The 21,584-nt window shown below is 35.9% G+C and overlaps 1 protein-coding gene across 1 annotated transcript; it reads left to right on the forward strand.

Annotated features, from left to right (window-relative positions):
* The first annotated feature begins 14,403 nt into the window (after nucleotides 1–14,403).
* On the forward strand, nucleotides 14,404–18,196 carry LOC132614380 (lysine histidine transporter 2-like). Its single transcript, XM_060328827.1, has 7 exons — nucleotides 14,404–14,663; nucleotides 15,034–15,417; nucleotides 16,279–16,675; nucleotides 16,908–17,013; nucleotides 17,116–17,207; nucleotides 17,693–17,761; nucleotides 17,873–18,196. Exons 1-7 carry the CDS (start codon nucleotides 14,485–14,487, stop codon nucleotides 17,969–17,971), a joined length of 1,326 nt encoding a protein of 441 aa, XP_060184810.1. The 5' UTR covers nucleotides 14,404–14,484; the 3' UTR covers nucleotides 17,972–18,196.
* The last annotated feature ends 3,388 nt before the right edge of the window (nucleotides 18,197–21,584 follow it).

A 21,584-nucleotide genomic window follows, 5' to 3' on the forward strand; every position in this document is an offset into this window, starting at 1 on the left:
CTTCCAAAACTTTCCATACATGATATTTATCATTAATTATACTTGATAAGGGTCATGTCCTTTGGTTCCAAGGTTGTCTTTCCTTGTTACGACTTACAAGATCATAATTCATCCTTTACTTTATTATTACGTACTTCCCATGGCTTGTACCTTTCAAAACTTCATGGGACGTCTCTGATACTCCATTAATACAATGAAATACGTGGCTCATGCTCTAAAAGTGCGAGGTGTAACAGTTAGACCAATCATGTTGTATGGGGCAGAGTGTTGGCCAGTCAAGAACTCTCATGTTTAGAAGATGACAGTAGCGGAAATGAGGATGTTCTGATGGATGTGTGGGTATACTAGGAGGGATAAGATGAGAATAATGATATTCGAAACAAAGTGAGGGTGGCAACGGTGGAGGACAAGATGCGGGAAGTGCGACTGAGGTGGTTTGGACATGTGAAGAGGAGATGCCCGGATGCCCTAGTAAGGAGGTGTGAGAGGTTTGCTGTGGGTGGTTTCAGGAGAGGTAGAGGTAGACCAAAGAAGTACTGGGGAGAGGTAATTAGACAGGACTTGGCGCAGTCCCAGCTTACCGAGGACATGACCTTAGATAGGCGGTTTTAGAGGCACAAATTAGAGTAGAAGGTTAGTAGAAAGTTGAGTATTGTCGTACTTATCCTTCCATGCTGGTAGTTATAGTATTACTCTTGTAGTTATTTATTATTTCTTTTACTTTGACTATTGTATTACTTTGTTTTCATGGTTTGTTCGTTATTTCTTTTTAGTTTTGCTTTGAATTGTTTGTTCTTATGCCGAGGGTCTACCGGAAATAGCCTCTCTGACATAGTAGAGGTAAGGTATACGTACATTCGTCCCTCCCCAGACCCCACTTTGTGTGATTTCACTGGGTATGTTGTTGTTGTTGTAGTCTTCTTTCTCTATCTAGTATAAGTAGTAGTTCTTTTATTTTGAAAACTTAGATTATGTTGATTATTGAAATTGTAAAACTCTTGGGAGTTGAGTGCTTGCTAACGCTTGTGATTGTGAGAATTGATGAGAAGTTGGTTGTTTGGGGACTTTGTTTCCCTTGAGGTCAACTTAAGAGTTTGGTGCTTCTTTTGTGCTTCGTTTGGAGGTCGTAGTTATCTAAAGAACTTTGGTTGCCAAATTAGGTCTTTATTTGTGTCAATCTGTTTATCTTTCTTGTTTCTTGTCTTTATTCTTGTTTTTCATATCCGTTCTTGTATCAATTGGTATCGTAACTTAACTTAGGTTTGTCTCAAATCTATTCTTGGATTTTGTTACTAAAAAAAAATCCAAAAATTTCCACCAAAAAAACCCCAAAAATCTTGTGTTTGTTTTGTTGATTTGACCTTAGAATCTTGTCTCCTAATATTACCAGAGTCTAAATCCTAAGTTTTGTATCTATTAAGTCATTATTGAAGGATCAACCATTGTTGAGTTGAAGCTTTTTAAGAAAATTAAAGAACAACTTGGTGGGTTTTGATTTGTGACGAAATTCAGAGTTGAAAACCATTGGGATTTGTTTTACTTGATTAGGGGAGCCTAAATCCAAAATTTGGGAGAAAAATGAATCGATTTAAAGGTAACTAGAAATTTGAATGTTCATGTATTCTTAAGCCACCTTCATAAATTCAAAGTGAAGAAGAAGACCCAAAAGGCAAATTAGATCCAAAACTTTACACCCAAATCTTAGAAAAGTGTTTTCTAGCCCCAAAAGGAAAGATCCTAGGTTGAGTGGGTCCATTGTATCAATAAAAGTCAGCATAATCAGCCCAAGATCCAAGAAATCACGTGCAATACGTCATCCCTGAAGTAAAGATACATACCATCTTTACGGATCATAAAAAATACGACATGTCAATCTTAGCCGTCAATTGAAGCCTCCAAAGTTGAATACTGTTTGAGATTTCTCAGTTGCCATAGCAGACCGTAAACAAAATACGGTCCATAGATTTGAGAGCAGTCCTAACCGTAGATTGGAGTGAAATTCGCTACGATATTGTTGCTGATATACGCTGACCATATACGGACCGTACAATTTATACGGAACGTATATGGACCGTATAATTGAATTAAGTTCCAACCGTAAATTTGAAGTCCAAAATCTTAATTGTTCCCTATTTACGGTACACATTTACGGTTCGTATAATACTTCAAGTCCAACCGTAAATTCCAACAACAACAAAGGTACGTTTGATTCAATTCCTTTCATCTCCATTTCACTTCTTTGATTCGTTAAGCTACTTAGCAACTCGTAATCATCCTTACGTGATTGTTAACTCGTCTTGAGTCCATAATTCATTTTGTACTAATTCCTTCGTTCTTTTCTCTTTTAATTTCGTTGACAACTTCTTGATTCAAGTCAGTTAGTCTTGATTGAATCGTCCGTCCTTCTAAGTTCAACAAGAATCCATTCCGCTCAAGACTAGAAACGAATTCCCTTATGACCGACCAGAACTAACAAGATTACAATCATTGGCCGAAGCAATTGTGCAGCAATCAAACGTGTACATACTTAAGAGATTGTGAGTTGATTTTTACTAACATAACGTGTTTGCTTATTTTGTTAAGTGTCTTGAATAGGTATCATGACGATGGAAGATAGAACATAAGTTCTCACCGAGGAACCAACACTTGTTGATCTGATGAGAATGTTGTCATCCATGAACAATCGGATAGAAAGTATGGATAGTCGGATGGAAAACTTGGGTAGTAGGGTAGAAGCGATTGAAATAAGTAGTAGGGCGGTATCCTTCTCAGTGCGAGTTCAATATCAAGATGATACAAGTGGCGTGCCTCGAGACACTTCACCTACCTTGTCACCCGAAACTATTCACCGATTGTATAACCCCACTCCCCAAAACACCCCTCAGGACACCACTCTCCAAAATACCATCCTCACCACACTAAACAAAATTCCAATACACCAACAGAACAATCCATCTCCACTTCCAAATGGCCAACCACAACATGAACCATTGCCACCTCGAAAACCGTCTAAATGTCCAACAACCAAATCGGGATGATCCAACACTTGATGATAATGAGATAGATAATGCCATTTGTGAGCGTTATGCAAGTGCCAATCAAGCTCGGGGGCGGTCTGAGACTCCATCCACATCGGTTGCACCTACCATCATTCTGAGGCCTGTTAAAATCGGTTACGGGAGCGATTGCTACAAATGGATAATGTTACTGCTCTTAACAATAGAAGCTGAATAATCTGGTGGTGTCAGTTCCGAAGTGGATAGAGAAAGATCCTTTTCCCATCCGCCTGTCCATAACAAATCTTGAAGTAAGGGTTGACTGCCTTGAGGCAAAAAACAGGGCAATGACATTGCAGCCATCAGAACTGAGCTGGCTAAAGTCAAAACAAATGTTCAGTTGCTGAAACCTGACTTGAGCATGTTTGATACCCCAGTGCCACCATCGAAAAATGTGACAGGATAATGTGACAGCTTGTCGAGGAGCATGTGGAGGCCTCAGATTCTGAAATAGATAAAGAGATTAATCACTCAGATGAGGTTGAGAAAGGAAAAAAAATTGCTGATGAGGTCGTTGAGGTGCAGGGATAGCAGAGTTGCCCGAGGAGGCACATATATAGTTTGTGACAACCTTTTCCATGGAGGAATATGCGAACAAAATGAAAGGAGCTGGTTCAAGCTCTTAGCGAGCTACTGGGTAGTCATCGCAGGATGGTAGTTCGGACATTCCCGAGCCCTCCATTACTCCATCAGCACACTTAGAGGCAACAGATCCTCCCGCCCAAGCATCATCTGTAGTTCCGACCACCACCGTATTAGTTACCGACCCCAGTTCTACCACCTCTGAGGTCTAGACCGGTCAGCACGCCTAGTGCGCCGCGGGTAGTCCTCACCTTAGCTTATACTCAATTTGTTGCATTGGGGACAATGCATGCAATTTTATTGGGGGTGGGGATATTTGGTTTTTGTGTATATATGTGTTTAGGACCCCCTCGACTTTTCTTTGCTAGAGTACTTTTCCTGAGGGGTTTTATTTCTGTTGAAACTGGCATGTTTAGGTTGTTTAGGTAAGATAGAATAATTATGACTTAGATGGTAGTGGTTAATGAACTTATGGCATGGCATGCTTGAGATGTATTTTGATGAAAAATGACCACTCTCCAAAAAAATTGTATGTACTCGGAATGTGTTAGTGAATTGACATGCATATTTCTTTTTATGACATCTTGAGTATTGAGGTCTCATGTGTGATGAATGTTTTCTTGGGGAGTCACTTTGCTTAACGATCTTTATGCCATTGTGAGTATGAGATGTTAGCATTTGTTCATGCACTGCTTTTGCAATCTACAACTTGTCCGGTTTGTCATGCTTGAATTCTAAGGATAGTTTTGTTGTTGAGGTGATCTTAGGCTTTCTTTGTGTAAATTTGAAGCCACTTTGCCTTATAAGCCTTACCCGTTCATATATATAATCCCTAGTCTTCGCCTTTGAGCCTTTAACCTTTTCCTTGACTAGCCGCTAACCAACCCATACCTTGTTTGAAATAGTTCCATCTTTGTACCCGTTTCCTCCTTGACACTATAAGAGAAAAAAGAGGCCAAAAGCCTAAGTTGGGGTGGTGTGAGTTACCTAGCTAGTAGAGGATTCGATGTGGTTATGTAGTTGCTGTAAATTATTTATAAAAAAAAGAGAAAAATTAGAAAATCGTTGTGCAAAAAGATAGTTAATATGCAGTAGTTTGTTAAACCACATCGAAGTTGAAGAAGTAAAAAAAAAAAAGGGAGAAAGAAAGACAAATAAAGGAAGGAAAAATATAGTGTTCAAGGAGGGTGAGCCACTAATAGCCAAAGATCTATCCTACTCATCCCTAAGACTACATTACAAGCCGAGAAAAGTCCTAGTGTGATCACAGCCGAACCGTCCGAAGTTGATGACATAGAAAATAAGGGCAAGTATATGGAATTTGCATTTGTAGTGTGTGAAATTCCTTGTGAGTGTGAGTGTTTCTCTCTTTCTTTGTATTTGTCCCATTTCTTCTTGTAAATATGTGTTTGGGATATTCTTTGGTCTTTGTGAGGGCATAAAAGTTGAATGAAATGGTGAAAACAAGTGATTGCCCAAAGTAGAGTTTGTATATGCATTGATAGTCCCAATAACTTTATGTCATGGATTAAAGCTTCATTGTTTATCGTAACATATTTTGAGTGATACATCTTGTTTTGAAATTGAGAGGGTCAATCGTGAGAAAAATGCATGTTGGTAGTTCTTAGCCCAAATCATTGTAGACATTTTTACTTTGTTGCATCTAAGCTTTTAGTTGAGTCATTTGTGTTGTATTACTTTCTTAAGGACAAACAAAGACTTTAAGTTGGGGGTGTTGATTGCGCCGTAATTTTGGCACATTTGATGCATTTTGAAGATAAGTTTTACTTGTTTTTAAGCAAGTTTGTGCTGTTTTGATGTGTTTGTTGTGTTTCAGGAAAGTAGGACCAAAAATCAGACCAAGCAAAAATGTCAAAGTACAGCTGAGAAACTAAGCAAATGCGTCGCATATGGCACATGCCGACGCAACAGCAAAGACAGATGTGAAACAGAAACATAGGGAATATTGTAAATGAAATGCGAAAGAGAAATGCGATGCATCTCGGCAGATGCGTCGCAGATGTGTCAAGATTACCCGCATTCTCCATGATGATATGCATTGGAAAAAGATGGAAATGCATCGCATATCACCAAATGCGGTGGCATATGCAATGCAGACTTGTCGGCGGGATATTTTTGTCCAGATTTTGTGAACGACTTTTGGAGGCTTTAAATACATATTTTTAGGGGTTTTATTTCACTATTCATTGTCAGACTTTGTCTTTTGACTTGTGAGCATTGAATACTTTATTGTTTTGAAGCTTTTGAGACAGAATACAACTTTTTCATCTTCTTTATTCAATACGTAAGCATTATGAATTCTTTAATATTTTGTTGTTCGTTCTTCAATATGAGTAGCTAAATTTCATGCTAGGGTCGTGAACCCAATGATGGGTGTTATGTGATTGGGAATTGGGATTGATATACGAATAATGGATTGTTAGGGTTTACTTATTCTTTATTTTTCAATGTTAGTTGATGGTTGCAAACATTAGCCTATACCATAAACCTTACTTTTTATTTGCAAAAAAAAAGAAGAGTTTGGTAAGAACAAGTAATAAGAACTTGAGGCGTTAACCCTTTTTTAATAAATTCACTTAGGAATAGAGGAATTTACTTGGCACATATTAACCGTTCTTCATATCGACTTTTTATATTTGAGAAAATCATAAAGAGAAATATTCCTTAACTATTGGTAAATATTAGGCATTCAATTAGAGGTTAAGTGCATTCGTATAACGATCCATTAGAATTATATCAAGATTAATACCCATAGCATACACTTCATCAAAAGGGGGACACAACCTTGATTTCTTGAATTAGTTCTATTAAAATCAAAAGCAAAATAGTTAGTAAACAATCTTTTACAAACTTAACGGGAATCCGAAACTAGACCGCAAGAAAGTACTCAACTGCATTAGTAACCTTTTCACACCCTATTCCTTGTGGGATTCGATCCCAACCTAGCTGGGTTACTATATTTGACAACGCTCGCTTTACGCCATTTATTAGGTGTAATTTGAGTGTATCAAATTTTGGGTCACCCGCGTGATAGGCTGGATACTTACCACTATACTACAATATCAAGTTTGTATCAAATTTTGGGTCACTCGCGTGACAAACAGGAATACTTACCACTATACTACAATATCAAGTTTGTAAAAGATCGTTTGTTTACTAACTATTTTGCTTTTGATTGTAACAGAATGAATTAAAGAAATCAATGTTGTGTCCCCCTTTTGATGAAGTGTATGCTATGGGTATTGATCTTGATATAATTCTAATGGATCGTTGTACGAATGCACTTAACCTCTAATTGAATCCCTAACATTTCCCAATTGTTAAGGACTATTTCTCTTTATGATTTTCCCAAATATAAAAGAGTCGATATGAAGAACGGTTAATATGTGTCAAGTAAATTCCTCTTATTCCTAAGTGAATTTATTAAAGAAGGGTTAACACCCCGAGTTCTTGTTACTTGTTCTTACCAAACCCTTCTTTATTTTTCCAAATAAAGTAAGGTTTATGGCGTAGGCTAATGTTTGCAACAATCAACTAACATTGAAGAATAAAGAATAAGTAAACCCTAACAATCCATTATGCATATATCAATCCCAATTCCCAATTGCATAACACCCATCATTGGGTTCACGACCTTAGTATGATATTTAACTACTCATATTGAAGAACGAACAACAAAATATTAAAGAATTCATAATGCTTGCGTATTGAATAAAGTGTATTTAAAGCCTCCAAAAGTCGGGCACAAAATCCTGACAAAATACCCCGTCGGTACGTCTGCGTCGCATATGCCACCGCATTTGGTGATATGTGACGTATTTCCATCTTTTTCCAACGCAGATCATCATGGAGAATGTGGGTAATCTTGACACATTTCAGCAGATGCGTCGCATTCTCCTCCGCATTTCATCTGCCATATTCCCTATGTTTCTATTTCACATCTGCACTTGCCGCTGTGTCCGCATATGCCATATGCGACGCATTTGCCTACTTTCTCAACTACGCTTTGACATTTTTGCTTGGTCTTGGATTTTGGTCTTACTTTCCTGAAACAAAACAAAACACATCAAAATAACACAAACTTGCTTGAAAACAAGTAACTTATCATCAAAAGGCATCAAATGTGCCGAAATTACGCGACACATCAGAAGCACAAGGAGCCTATCAAAGAAAAGGTGGTAGGAATGGTCCACACTCTCAAATTGGATGATAAGGAGGTTATCAAGCCCGTGATGATCATCAAGACAATATGTTTGTCGAGATCATGAATTCTCTTTTGATGACTATGGAGGAGAACTGTATCGTTTGGTGACATATTTATGCTTCAATATACCATTCACACCTAAGTGGGAAAAGTTAAAGGGTATATTGAAGCATAAATATGTCACCAAACGATACAAACAAGAGCAACTCAAAAAGGTATACACCTTGAGGCAAGATAAGAAGAGCGTGGAAGAATATTATGATGAGTTCCAACTTGTAAAAATGAGAATCGACTTTGAAGTGGATGGATTGAATTCTATGACTCAGGTCTGAGCCGGGTTAAATAGAGAAATTGCTTCCCAAATGAGACTCTACAACTACAAAGACATTGATGAAACGCTTGAAGCAACTATTAAGATAGATGAGGGTCTCAAAGAATACAAGATAGACAAGATCAATAAGTCAAAAGATTATGGAAGTTCATGGAAAAACAACAAGGAAAAAGGGACTTTTTCCTCCAATTGGCAAAAGAATAAGGGCCCCATGCAAGAATCCAAGAAGCCCTTTGTGAAGAATACTCAAGTTAAGAAGCAACCTGAAAATTTTGCTCCAAAAGTATGAGGTGTGAAATCTAAACCGATCTGAGGTTATAAATGTCAAGGCTTCGGCCATATAGCAATTGAATATGTCAATCGGAGAGCCTTTATTTTGAGAGAAACGGGTAGTGATGATGATGGAGAGAATGAGAAAGAATATGATGAGGGTGATCATAAACATGGTGAATATGGGAGCTATGAAGAGAGAGATGATATAGAGGGCGACGGAGATGTCACCGTCCCAATTTGTTTAGCAAGGAAAGTGATGACATGTATGGCCAAGCTTCAAGAAAGGGAGATAACCATCTAGAATTATGTGGTGAGGAGAACGATGATAAGAAAGGCCATGGATGATCCTAGCCAATGGGAGAATCTTTTCCATGCTAAGTGTATTATTAATCAAAATGTGTATGTCATGATCATTGATAGTGGGAGTTGTGCAAATGTTGCAAGCACGACACTGGTTAACTTCTTAAAATTCCCCACCATCCCTCCTGAATATCTTTACAAACTCTAATGGCTCAATGAATATGGTGCATTGAAGGTAGATCGACAAGCTATTATTAAATTCAAAGTGGGGAAGTACCAAAATGAAATCCTTTGCGATGTTGTTCCCATGCAAGCTTGTCACCTTCTACTTGGAAGACCTTGGCAATATTATAGGTCGACCAAACATGATGGGAGAACCAACCGGTATTTACTTGTACATAATGGGCTCAAGCATGTGTTAACTTCTATGTCACATTCACAAGTTGGGGAAGTTATACCAAAATTGGGGAGTTGAAGAAGAAGGGTAGGGTTGTACAAAGGAATAATGAAGGGAGTTATACTCAAGAGGGAAGTGAGAAAAATAAGAGTCAAGAAGAAAGGCTAAGTTGGCCCTCTTGGCAAATCTAGGGGAGATTAGGGAGGAGTTGGAGGAGCGACAACCAGTGATCTTCCTCACACATAGGGACTATGCTTTGCACACTAACGAACTAACCCCTTTTTTTGCCTAGTTCTATTTTTTATCTTTTACGTGTTTATGATGATGTGTTCCCAACGGAACTCCCAAAGGGATTGCCACCCTTAAGGGTAATTGAGCATCAAATTGACTTCATCTTGGCGTCCCAATTGTCAAACAAACTTGCTTATAGATCCAACCCGAATGATACCAAAGAGCTTCAAAACAAGTAGATGAACTCCTTGAAAAAAGAGTTGTGCAAGAAAGTATGAGTCTATGTGTCGTACCCGTGATCTTGGTACCAAAAAAAGATGGAACATGGTGCATGCGTGTTGATTTCCGAGACATCAACAAAATCACGTTAAAGTATCGCCATCCCATCCCTTGTCTTGATGACATGCTTGAAAAATTGAATGGTTCATGCATATTCTCTAAGATTGATCTTATGAGCGAATACTATCAAATCCGGATGAAACTCGGAGATGAGTGGAAATGACATTCAACATCAAATTTGGTCTATATGAATGGTTGGTGATGCCTTTCGGTCTTACTGATATTCCTAGTACTTTCATGCGCCTAATGAATCATGTGATGAAACCTTTTATTGGCAAATTCGTGGTTGTTTACTTTGATGATATATTAGTATATAGTGGAACCATGGATGAGCATGTTGAGCAATTGAAATGTGTGTTTGAAGTACTTAGACAAGAACAACTTTATGCCAATGTGACTAAATGCTCTTTTTGTGTTGATAAAGTTATTTTCTTGGGGTTTGTTGTGAGTTCAAGGGGCGCTGAGGTTGATGAATCCAAAATAGACGCTATTAAGAATTGGCCAAGTCCTAAATCTATTGGTGATGTGAGAAGTTTTCATGGATTGGCTAGTTTCTATAAGTGATTTGTTAAAGGATTTAGTACCATAGATGCTCCTTTGACCGAGGTAATCCGAAAGGATAAACCTTTTTCTTGGGATGAGGAGCAAGCAAGGGCTTTTGAAACTTTGAAATAAATGCTTAGCGCTACATTGTTGTTGGAATTATCCGATTTTGATAAAATCTTTGAAATTGAATGTGATGCTAGTAAAGTAGGTATTGGTGCCGTTTTGAAGCAAGACTAAATATCCATTGCCTATTTTAGTGAAAAGCTTAAGGATGCAACGTTGAATTAATCCACCTGTGATCTTGAATTATATGCTTTGATTAGAGCTTTGGATAATTGATAACACTACTTGTGGCCTAAAAAGTTTGTGATTAGGACCGACCATGAGTCCTTAAAACACCTTAAGGCCCAAGGTTAGTTGAATAAAAGGCATGCCAAGTGGGTTGAATTCCTTGAGACTTTCCTTTATGTAATCCAATACAAAAAGGGAAAGGACAATGTAGTGGTGGATGCCTTATCAAGAAAACATGTTTTGATTAATAACCTGTCTTCCAAATTGATGGGTTTTTAAAACTTGAAGACATTGTATCCCGAGGACCCCGTCTTTGTGAAATTCTTTCTAGAATGCGAAGAATGGGAAAGGGAAAGGTAGATTAGGGATAGGTCTTCTACTCCCTATTCAAAATTTGATGGTTTCTTGTTCAAGAAAAAGCGACTATGTGTGCCCATGAGCTTTTAGAGGGAACTATTTGTGAGGGAGGCACACAATGGAGGATTAATGGGACACTTTGGGATTAATAAAACCTTGAGAATTCTAAAGGAGCAATTTTATTGGCCCAATATGCGTAGAGATGTTACTAAGATTTGTGGTCAATGCATTGAGTGCCATGGTGCTAAGTCTAGGATCCTTCCCTATGGATTGTATACCCCTCTCCCCACCCCAAAACAACCTTGGCTTGATATCTCAAATGGATTTTGTGATGGTGCCGAGGACCGAAAGGGGCAAAGATAGTATTTTTGTTGTTGTTGATCGATTTTCAAAATGACTCACTTCATTGAATGTCATAAGATTAATGGCGCATCTCATGTTGCATTATTATTTATTGAGCATGTAGTAAAATTGCATGGTATTCCAAAAACCATAGTGAGCAATAGGGATCCCAAATTCCTTAGCCACTTTTGGAAAGAATTGCGGGGATGACTTGATACTAAATTGTTGTTTTCTACCTCTTGTCACCCGCAAACCAATGGACAAACCGAGGTTATGAATAAGACCTTAGATTCTATGCTTAGGACCATGGTTAAGGGAAAATTAGCATCTTTGGAAGATCAATCGCCTTTAGTTGAATTTGCTTATAATAGAGTCATTCATAGAACTATTGGTATGTCCCCATTTGAAGTGGTTTATGGTTTTAACCCCTTAAGCCCTTTAGATCTAACCTTTTTGTCTCAAGATGTTGTGTTGAGTTTAGATGGAACAAAAGGGCTGAGGCCATGAAGAAATTGCATGAGAAGGTGAGACTTCACTTTGAGAAGAAGAACCAAGAAACGGTCAAGAGAGCAAACAAAGGCCGCAAGAGAGTTGTGCTTGAACCAGGTGATTGGGTTTGGGTTTCGCAAGGAGAGGTTTCCCAACAAAAGGAAGACCAAGTGCCTAGAGGAGATGGTCCATTTGAGGTGCTTGAGCGGCTCAATGACAATACATACAAGATTGATCTTCCCCCGGAATATCAAGTCCATAACACTTTCAATGTATGTGACCTCTCTCATATGGATGTGAATGATGATGACCACTTAAGTTTGAGGACAAATTCTTTTCAAGAAGGGGAGAATGATACAACTCAAGTTGCATCAAGGCCCTTTACTAGCAGTCAAGCTTATGACCTCCAAAACATGCAAGGGTTGTTCATGAAGAGGGATATGCTTGAGTACACTTTTGAGTCTTACCATGGGACCCAAGTCCAAGTGTTGATGACGATTGCATGGGTGAATGAATGAGAGAATGAAGGGCATCAAAAGGGCCGTTTGAGTAAAGAGGTGGCTATGCATGCAAATAAGGCCATTGCTTAAATTGAAGATTTCAACAAAAGGGAGAGTAGCCAAACAAGGCCCTTACTTCATTAACGGTAGAAATGTAATAGCTCATTTGTCTTTGTCTATCTAGTATAAGTAGTAGTTCTCTTATTTTGAAGACTTAGATTATGTTGATTATTGAAATTGTAAAACTCTTGAGAGTTGAGTGTCTGCTAAAGCTTGTGATTGTGAGAATTGTTGAGAGGTTAGTTGCTTGGGACGTTTGTTTCCCTCGAGGTCAACTTAGGAGTTTGGTGCTTCTTTTGTGCTTAGTTTGGAGGTCTTAGTTATCTAAAGAACTTCGGTTACCAAATTAGGTTTTTAGTTGTGTCAATCTATTTATGTTTCTTGTTTCTTATCTTTATTCTTGTTTTCCATATCCATTCTTGTATCAAAGTGAATAAGAATATGAGTTCAACAAGTATAGAAATATACTTATAAAACTTAATATTAACACCAAGAAAAAGTCCAAAGAACTAAAATTCCGAAAAATTCTATTAGCATTGAATTCTTCAGAGTATTAAAACTTAATATCAAAACCAAGAAAAAGTCCAAAGGACTAAAATTCCGAAACGCATTCTTTTAGCATAGAATTCTTCAAGCATTAAGAGAAAAATATGGACAGGTTTGTTCCAACAACTTTTACAAAATAAATAAATAAATAAAAATTGACCATTTCAAATTAAAGTTCTACATCCCATTTATTTAGTGTTTTGGTTTCTTATTTAGTATTTCCTTTGTCTCATGTTAAATTTATACTTTTTATAAATAACTTTAGGGATATTTCATTCATTTTATTAGAAAAAATGCTTACTAACACTTATTTGCCAAACACATTAACTGCTTATTAGTAATTTCAACACTTCTATTGAAACATGTGTATTATATATTGTATAAAATCATCTTCAACACCTAAAAGTGTTTTCAGCTAATTCAAAGGGCTCTAAATCCTTTCACTTAATATGGAAAGAATGGACTAATTGTTTGAAAGGACAATGAAAAGATGAAAAATTATAAAAATAAATTAACCTGATATTTGTTGTCTTTCTTTCATTAGCTTGATGTATGAGAATATAATTTCTTATTAAAGTGTTCGTAGTAAAAAGTGTGAATTTTATTTGCAATTTGGACCAAAGAGATAAGCTTTATCCTAACTGCCTTTGTTATATATGACTGTACGAAGCAGATTTTGTTCTGAAAAAGAGTTTTTTCTTAATGCAAAAGTACAACGTCATTTCCTATATTTAGGGAAACTCTTTCCCAAAAAGAAATAATGCCCGTTTTTGGTGGCTTATTTTATAGAAGAAGAAAAGGTGAAAAACATTATGTATGCTGTTATAACAAAAAAAGAGATGAAAGCGTAAAATTTAATTTGTGGTTACTTGGTTCAAACATATGCGAAAATTATGGTTTACTTGATTCAAACATATGCCCCAAAAATTGCGTGTACTTGATTCAAAGTTGAACAAACTCCATTAAAGTTTAATTTTATTACTTTCAATCATTAATTTAGCAAAAACAAAAATACTATTTTTATGAAAGCGTAATAATTTATTTTCTTATTTAATTAAACCTATAATATGCGACTTTTAAATATTGGGAAGACATGTTAAGTTTGTTTTCTTTAACTATTATGATTTTAATCGTAATTTTTTTTAAAAGAAAAGGAAAAATAAAACTTCTTTACAATAACTTTTTACCTATAATAGCAATATCCATCAACATAATAGTACACTATACATGGTTGTTGGCCGTCATTAATGTACGATTTATATTACTTTGTGAATATAATATTTGGATAGATTGTATTGTTTGTTATGATTTAATAATATTGTTATTGTTTGATTTATTGTATATTGCACTGCACAATAAGTGATAAGTTCAATATTAAAATACTCTTACCTGCTGTCAATATTAAATTTATCAAAAATTACTCGTTAAATAATTTAGGATAATTTGATTTTTGTAAATTTATCAGTAATTTTTTATATTTATCTCACTTCCAACATACTACAGTCTCTGCCTATATATTTGAGAAGTGCATCCTTAATCACTCATATTCTTCAGTCTGTTAACAAGGAATTAGTACTCAAAAGACTGAGAAAACAAACGGAAAAGAGATCTAGATCAGAATGACAGATTCAGAGAGGAAAAGATCGGAGGGGGTCAAAATCAATAAGGATGCTGATGATTGGCTACCAATCACATCATCGAGGACTGCAAAGTGGTACTATTCGGCTTTTCACAATGTCACAGCTATGGTTGGTGCTGGTGTTCTTACCCTCCCTTATGCCATGTCTCAAATGGGCTGGTATGTATTTTTACTATCTCTTCACTCAGACATATCTAGGACAAATTTTGTGGATCAATTAAATCATTATTTTTACTCGAATAATGTTTACTATGAACTTTTCAATTCAATATATATATATATTCACAGTACTAGTACTATCATCAGTCACAAACTATAGATCTTAAATTTGGTTTTGATGCCGATTCGTTTTATTTTTGCTTACACTTAATTACTTCTTATACATGAAAAACAAATTTGACAACATGTATAGCACATTTTCAAGTATTATGAGTTCAAATTATTCCTTTTTCATGCAAGGGGTTACTAGTCATCTAATCTAGTGATGTACTATTAATTAATTTTATATGTACTATATTTCTTATAACAGGGCTTGGGGAGGCGTAGTAATGGTAGTATCATGGGTGGTAACATTATATACCTTATGGCAAATGGTGGAGATGCATGAGATGGTACCGGGACAAAGACTTGACAGGTACCACGAGTTAGGCCAGGCGGCTTTTGGTGAAAAACTTGGGTTGTATATTGTGGTTCCTCAGCAGCTCACGGTGGAAATTGGAGTGAACATATTGTACATGGTCACTGGTGGTAAATCCCTCAAGAAGATTTATGATACAGCTTGTCCTACTTGCAGGCCTTTGAGGACCACCTATTTCATCTTGATATTTAGTTCTGTTCATTTCTTCCTTTCTCATTGCCCCAATTTCAACTCCATCTCTTTTGTCTCCTTCTTGGCTGCCCTCACGTCGCTTAGGTAATTACATTTAATTGTCATTTCGTTTCAATTTAATTTATGTATCCTGACTATATTTTTTATATTATCATGTCATTTAACTTCTTTAATTGTTCATAGAAAGGTAGATTCATAGTGTGAAAATTAAGTATGACAGACTATTGCTACAAGTTAAAAGTGCGATAATAGCATAGAAATTATTTGCACTTACCATATATATAAAATTATAGATATTCCTTTTATAGGGTAATGTTTGTTCACTAACAATAGAGTAAAGGAATAACAATTTAATTTATTCCTACAAAAAATCTAGTAGTAAAACAATTTTTACTAATTACAATTTACATGTAAGTGTTCATAGCGAGTGAGGAATAATTTAAAAAATAAGATATATTATCTGTTACAGTATGGTAAACTAGGTGTAGTATAATTTTCATCCATTTTCTTTTCGATTGACTAACTTGGTTATAAATTGAACTGTCATTTTGTTCCTTCGATCTATGGAAAGTCTCCTTTAAAACAAAGAGTATCTTATTTTTCATTTCAATTTGAATCAGAAATTCTCTAAGCAACTCTTAATTACATATGAATTTGATCATATATATATCATCCATTTCAATAAATAATACCAAAAGAAAAAGGAGACACTTTGTGATACCAATACTAAGTACGTTAAAAGGGCAGTCCGATGCACTATGCACGAGTCTAGTGAAGGGTCGGACCACAAAAGTCTATTGTATGCAGCCTTACCCTGTATTTCTACAAGAGACTATTTCCATGGCTCGAACCCTTGTCCTTCTGGTCACAGGACATCAACTTTACAGGTACTAAGTATGTTATTGATTAGAAATTAATCGTTTTTTTTTTTCTTCATGGGTGCAGTTATTCAACCATAGGTTGGGGAGCATCAGTACACAGAGGAATAAACCCATCAATTACTGATTACAGTCCAAGGTCTTCAACAACTGTAGGGAGAGTGTTTGGTGCTTTTCATGCTTTGGGGGAAGTTGCTTTTGCATATGCTGGCCATAATGTGGTCTTGGAAATTCAAGCAACTATGCCTTCTACTCCTGAAAAACCATGCAAGAAACCTATGTGGAAAGGAGTTATTGTTGCTTATATTATTGTGGCTATATGTTATTTTCCAGTTGCTTTTCTTGGTTATGCATCTTTTGGAAGAACTGTGGAGAGTAATATTTTGATCTCCCTAGAGAAACCTGCTTGGCTTATTATCATGGCTAACGCCTTCGTCGTCATTCATGTTATTGGAAGCTATCAGGTCAAACTTCTTTTATTATTCAGCACTTAGCTCACTGATCCGCCTAATCTGGACCACTAAAAAAGAAGCGTTAAGTTCTTCTATTCTTAGGGTGAAGTAGTTTTATTTGTTCCATATCCTTGGGTGGTACCCTTATTGTTTCTTTATTGTGATAATAATCGAGAAATTTTCGAGGATCCATAACGAAAATCAAGTGTATTTGCTTGATATATATATATATATATATTTTCAGATTTTTGCTATGGGTGTGTTTGACATGGCCGAATCTTACTTGGTGAAAGTAAAGAAATACACTCCATGTACAATGCTACGAGTTATTGTTCGGACTACTTATGTTGGTATGTCAACATTCCACTATTTTTATGTTGATTATTAGAGTATTAAGATTTGCTCAATATATAAAGCCATCACTTATCGTTCTATTATTTTGTATTGTGCAGCCATAACATTGTTCCTTGGAATGACATTTCCATTCTTCAGTGGACTACTTGGTTTCTTTGGAGGATTTGCATTTGCCCCTACTACCTACTTTGTAAGCCAAAGACCTCGTATATTACTTTTTACCGATCTCCTATAACTAAAAAAAGGAAAAGGAAAGGAAAAGGGTCATATATACTCATAGTATATATATACTCCCATAGTACCTGAAAGTAGTTGTACCTATCCTACGTTATATTATTTGATGGTCCTTATCCCTGTCATTACCATTTTTAATATATCTCTACTCCCGCATCTAACAACTCATTTTCCAAGGATACGTGACAAGATCTTAATGTGTCGTGGGAAACTGAGCCGTTAGATACAGGGGTAGATATGTTAAAAATGATGATGGCAGGGGTATAAGGACCATCGAATATTATGACGGAGGATAGGTACAACTATTTTCGGGTAGTACAGGGGTATATATGACCTCTTTCTGTAAAGAAAAAAAAAAGGCATAGAACTAGAATAACATTACCGACCGACCATAAAAACAAATTTCTCAAATATTGACATGACGTTTCTCTATTGTTGCAGCTTCCTTGTATCATTTGGCTTGCCATCTACAAGCCTAAAAGGTTTTCTTTCTCCTGGTTCACAAATTGGGTATGTTACAAAAAAAAAAAAAAAAAAACTTACACATTCTTTCGAGAAATTTATGAACTTTATTGGTTCTATTGTTGATAATATTATTTTGTCTTTGTTTCTTTTACGCAGATATGCATCATAATTGGTGTTCTTTTGATGATTTTAGCTCCCTTGGGCGCCTTAAGGCATATCATACTGGAAGCCAAACATTACAAGTTCTATTCTTGATTGTAGGGTCATTTGAGAATTAATTTTAAAATAATACTAACAAATAAATTTCCTCGTGACAAAGGATTGTTAGTATTTGTTGGACGACGTTTTAAATGTCTATCTATTTTAGTTTAATTATTGTATTAGTATTTAATGTAATTTTCCATATCAGACCATTATTCTTAGTGGATGTTTGGTTTATATTTGCCGATTATTTGAAATATTCCATTCGTAGATACATATATGATCAACTCTCTTAGCAGCTTGCCACAATTTATAATCGTGGTTATTACACACTAATATATATGCCCGCACTTTAATTACGCCCTTCTTTCTATAAAAATGAAGACGTTTATAAATAGCATCCATTTGAGTTAATTCATAAATGTGAATTTAGAGAAGATACTGCTATATATATATATGCATGAAGTATTTAATTTTTTTATCTATTTAAAAAATATTTAAAGAGTATTAAAATATATAGACCGCAAATTAAACTAAAGTTACATTAAAAGAACCTAGCTTTTACCAAGAAAAATATTGGTATTTTAACAGGACTTTAAGGTCGAGATTATCAACGACCTCAAGGATTTATCGGCCCAACATTAGTAGTTGTGATAGAACTCTGACCCATTTGTGTGAGGCCCAAACATATATAACCTTTCCTTTCATTCATTCTTCAATGAGTTAGTGGTCAAAAAGTACACCTGAACAATTTTTTTTCTTCTGATTTTTCTATTTGAACTATCAGGTATGCGAGATAATGAATTATCACCAACTATTTATCAAACAACATCTCAATTATATGTTGTTCACCTTTCCTATATAAATGATGGTGATAGTTCAGGTAGGAAAAGTGAACAATTGATAGTTGAGATGTGTTTTAATAAATAGTTGGTGATAGTTCAAGTATGAAACTCGTACAGCTGATAGCTCAGGTAGAAAACTCACGAGAAGTGATAGTTCAAATGACCATTATCTCTTCTTCAATTCAAAATTTTCATCATCAAACTTTAGTCTACAGATGTATTCTCCCCCGGTACAATCGCCAACAGAAAGTACGGATCACCACTTTGTACCATGAAATTCTGATCACATGATGAAACTTTGAAAGAAATTTTCTTGATTTTTCTATTTGCTTTGATTTTTTAATGAAGAGAGAATATTCACTTCATATATACCAGCGCTTCGTGTGTGGCGTACAAAAAAAAAAAAAAAACGGATTACATGATGTACCCATCAAACAACGAAATTTTAAATTCAAAAAAAGAAGTGAAAGAGCACTTACATTACGGAGAAAAGACAAAAGTATAATAGAAAAATAGATTTTCATTTCATTATAATGTTGCTGAAAAAAAAAGTTGTTTTCTAATCATTACAATATAGTTGTTATGTTAAATGTATTAATCGCTCTTGAATAAAAAAATAAAATAATAAAACAAAAAATTACAACCAGAATAATAACAAAGCAGGACAGATATAATACTCCTAATATAGCATGACTTCTATGTTCCAGCTTACTGAGGACATAAATTTAAATAGAAGGTTATGGAGGACACGAATTAGGGTAGAAGACTAGTAGGTAGTAGAGTATTATCTCGCTTATCCTCTCATACTAGTAGTAGCAAGCCTGTCAAGTGGGCCGGGCAAGCCCGGACCCGGCCCGGTAAACCTGGGCCACCATCGGCCCGGCATGGTCCCGGCTAAGGGGGTTAGGGGCTGGGTTAGGTGGGATTTATTAGGGAGATGGGCTGGACAAGGTGGACAGCCTGATAGCCCGGGGGCACCGGCTCGGCCCGACCCACTTCAATTTTTTTTTTTAAAAGAAGCTAAAATTATCAGCTAATAGCCAAATAAATCTTACATCATATAACAATTATCAATTATTATACAGAACATATAGATTTGTAATACTACCGTTTGAAGTTTGATCTGTTGGAAGCTGGACTGCATTTACAACATCTAGCTTCTTTAATTGGACAACGACTAAATTTTGTTTTTTGGGTTAGTAAATATATCATTAGATGTAAATGTTAATTTTATTATTATTAGTAAATGAAAATGTCTATTTTAGTATAAAAACCAAAACTCGGCCTGGCCCACTAACTAAAACCCGGCCCTGCCCGATTAGCCTGCATATGTGTATCTCCAAACATTTTGGAGATAAATACCAATTAGAAGGTCTGAGACGACCCAGAAATCACTTGATCATATCATGATCTAATTTGTAAGCTTACTTGGGTCTTGAGTATTTACTTGTAAGAACAGAATTCTTTGTTTTGTAATGGATAGTTGCAACTCCGTAAAGAAAATAAAGTAATAGTAAAACAAAGTCATAGTAAAATATAACGATTTTTCTAAAGTGGGTACCCCCTATTTGGGTAAGGGCTGGGCCACCTTTTTCCCTCCCTAAGCCCGGCTTCTAGCCCGGCCTCTTAACTATGACCCGGTCGGGCCCCGTGTGGCCCACGTTTAAACTGCCCGGCCCGGCCCACTTGACAGGTTTAAGTAGTCGTAGTATTACTCATGTAGTTTCTTGTCCTTTGATATTTGTTACTTATATTTCTTGTAGTTACTGTTCCTCTTTCTTAAGTGCTTTGATGTGGTTTTTTCACTTCGGTTATTTCTTTTTCTAACGTGTTTTGAGTTGGTTTTTTTGAGCCGAGGGTCTATCGGAAACGACTTATTTACCTCTCAATGATAGGGGTAAGGTCTGCGTATACTCTATTCTCCCTAAACTCCATTTATGAGATTATTGTCACGTCCTTAGTCTTCAACTAAGCGCACGTGCGGCACTTGGCAACTCGCTCACGTTCTTGCACAACTTGCTCACGATCTTGCTATGCCAAGTCAGCCTAGATTACTATACTCAAGATCGCTAAGGGAATAGTAGGTGAATAAGACGAGAAATTTGCTAGAAGGAAGGTTTTTTATTATAGAATACTTGATTGATTTTTGCTTGATAGTTTACAAATGAATGACCCTCCTATTTATACTACTCACCTAGGGAATAGTATGTAAATAATAATTATTATACAAGTCCCTACATATTTACAAATAAGCTCCTATTTTAGAAATCTTTACACAACTAGACTATTCTAAGGACTTTCCATGCAATTCCATAAGATTCTAAGGTCATGGTCCATGAGAAATCTCCATATTTCTCTAAAACCTTCTTACATAAGCTAGTCTCCTTTCCATGTAAGCATCCACATAAGCTTCTTACATGGCAAAAATAGTTCCACATGGCGCCTAGGTGGCATGATGACGTGGCGGGTCATCACACTACACTGAGTATGTTATTGTTGTGGTGGTGGTATAACACGACTTCTGTAAAATCAAAACAAATTAAGAAGTAAAATCAAAACAAATTAAGAAGTAACATGAAGTTGACCACTATCCAATATCAATAAATGAGGCGATAATGACAATCTAATATAGTCTAAATTTCATCATATAACTAAACTAAAAACAATATTTAAAGACATTGTTGTCGGAGTGTTTAATCATTTCAAATATGTAGGAAAACATTATTGGGCTCCACATCATACACACCCTTAGTTATTAATTTGACAAAAAATTAAAATATTTTAAAATCTTTAGACCTTAGTTATCAATTTTGCGAAAAGAT

Source organism: Lycium barbarum, chromosome 10 (assembly GCF_019175385.1).
Source record: "Lycium barbarum isolate Lr01 chromosome 10, ASM1917538v2, whole genome shotgun sequence".
In the NCBI taxonomy this organism is placed as follows: domain Eukaryota; kingdom Viridiplantae; phylum Streptophyta; class Magnoliopsida; order Solanales; family Solanaceae; genus Lycium; species Lycium barbarum.

Coding starts and splice junctions, on each gene's coding strand:
- LOC132614380 (XM_060328827.1), top strand. CDS start 14,485: ATGACAGATTCAGAGAGGAAAAGATCGGAGGGGGTCAAAATCAATAAG. Junction 16,676..16,907: donor ATGTTATTGGAAGCTATCAG/GTCAAACTTCTT, acceptor ATATATTTTCAG/ATTTTTGCTATGGGTGTGTT. Junction 17,762..17,872: donor TCTCCTGGTTCACAAATTGG/GTATGTTACAAA, acceptor TCTTTTACGCAG/ATATGCATCATAATTGGTGT.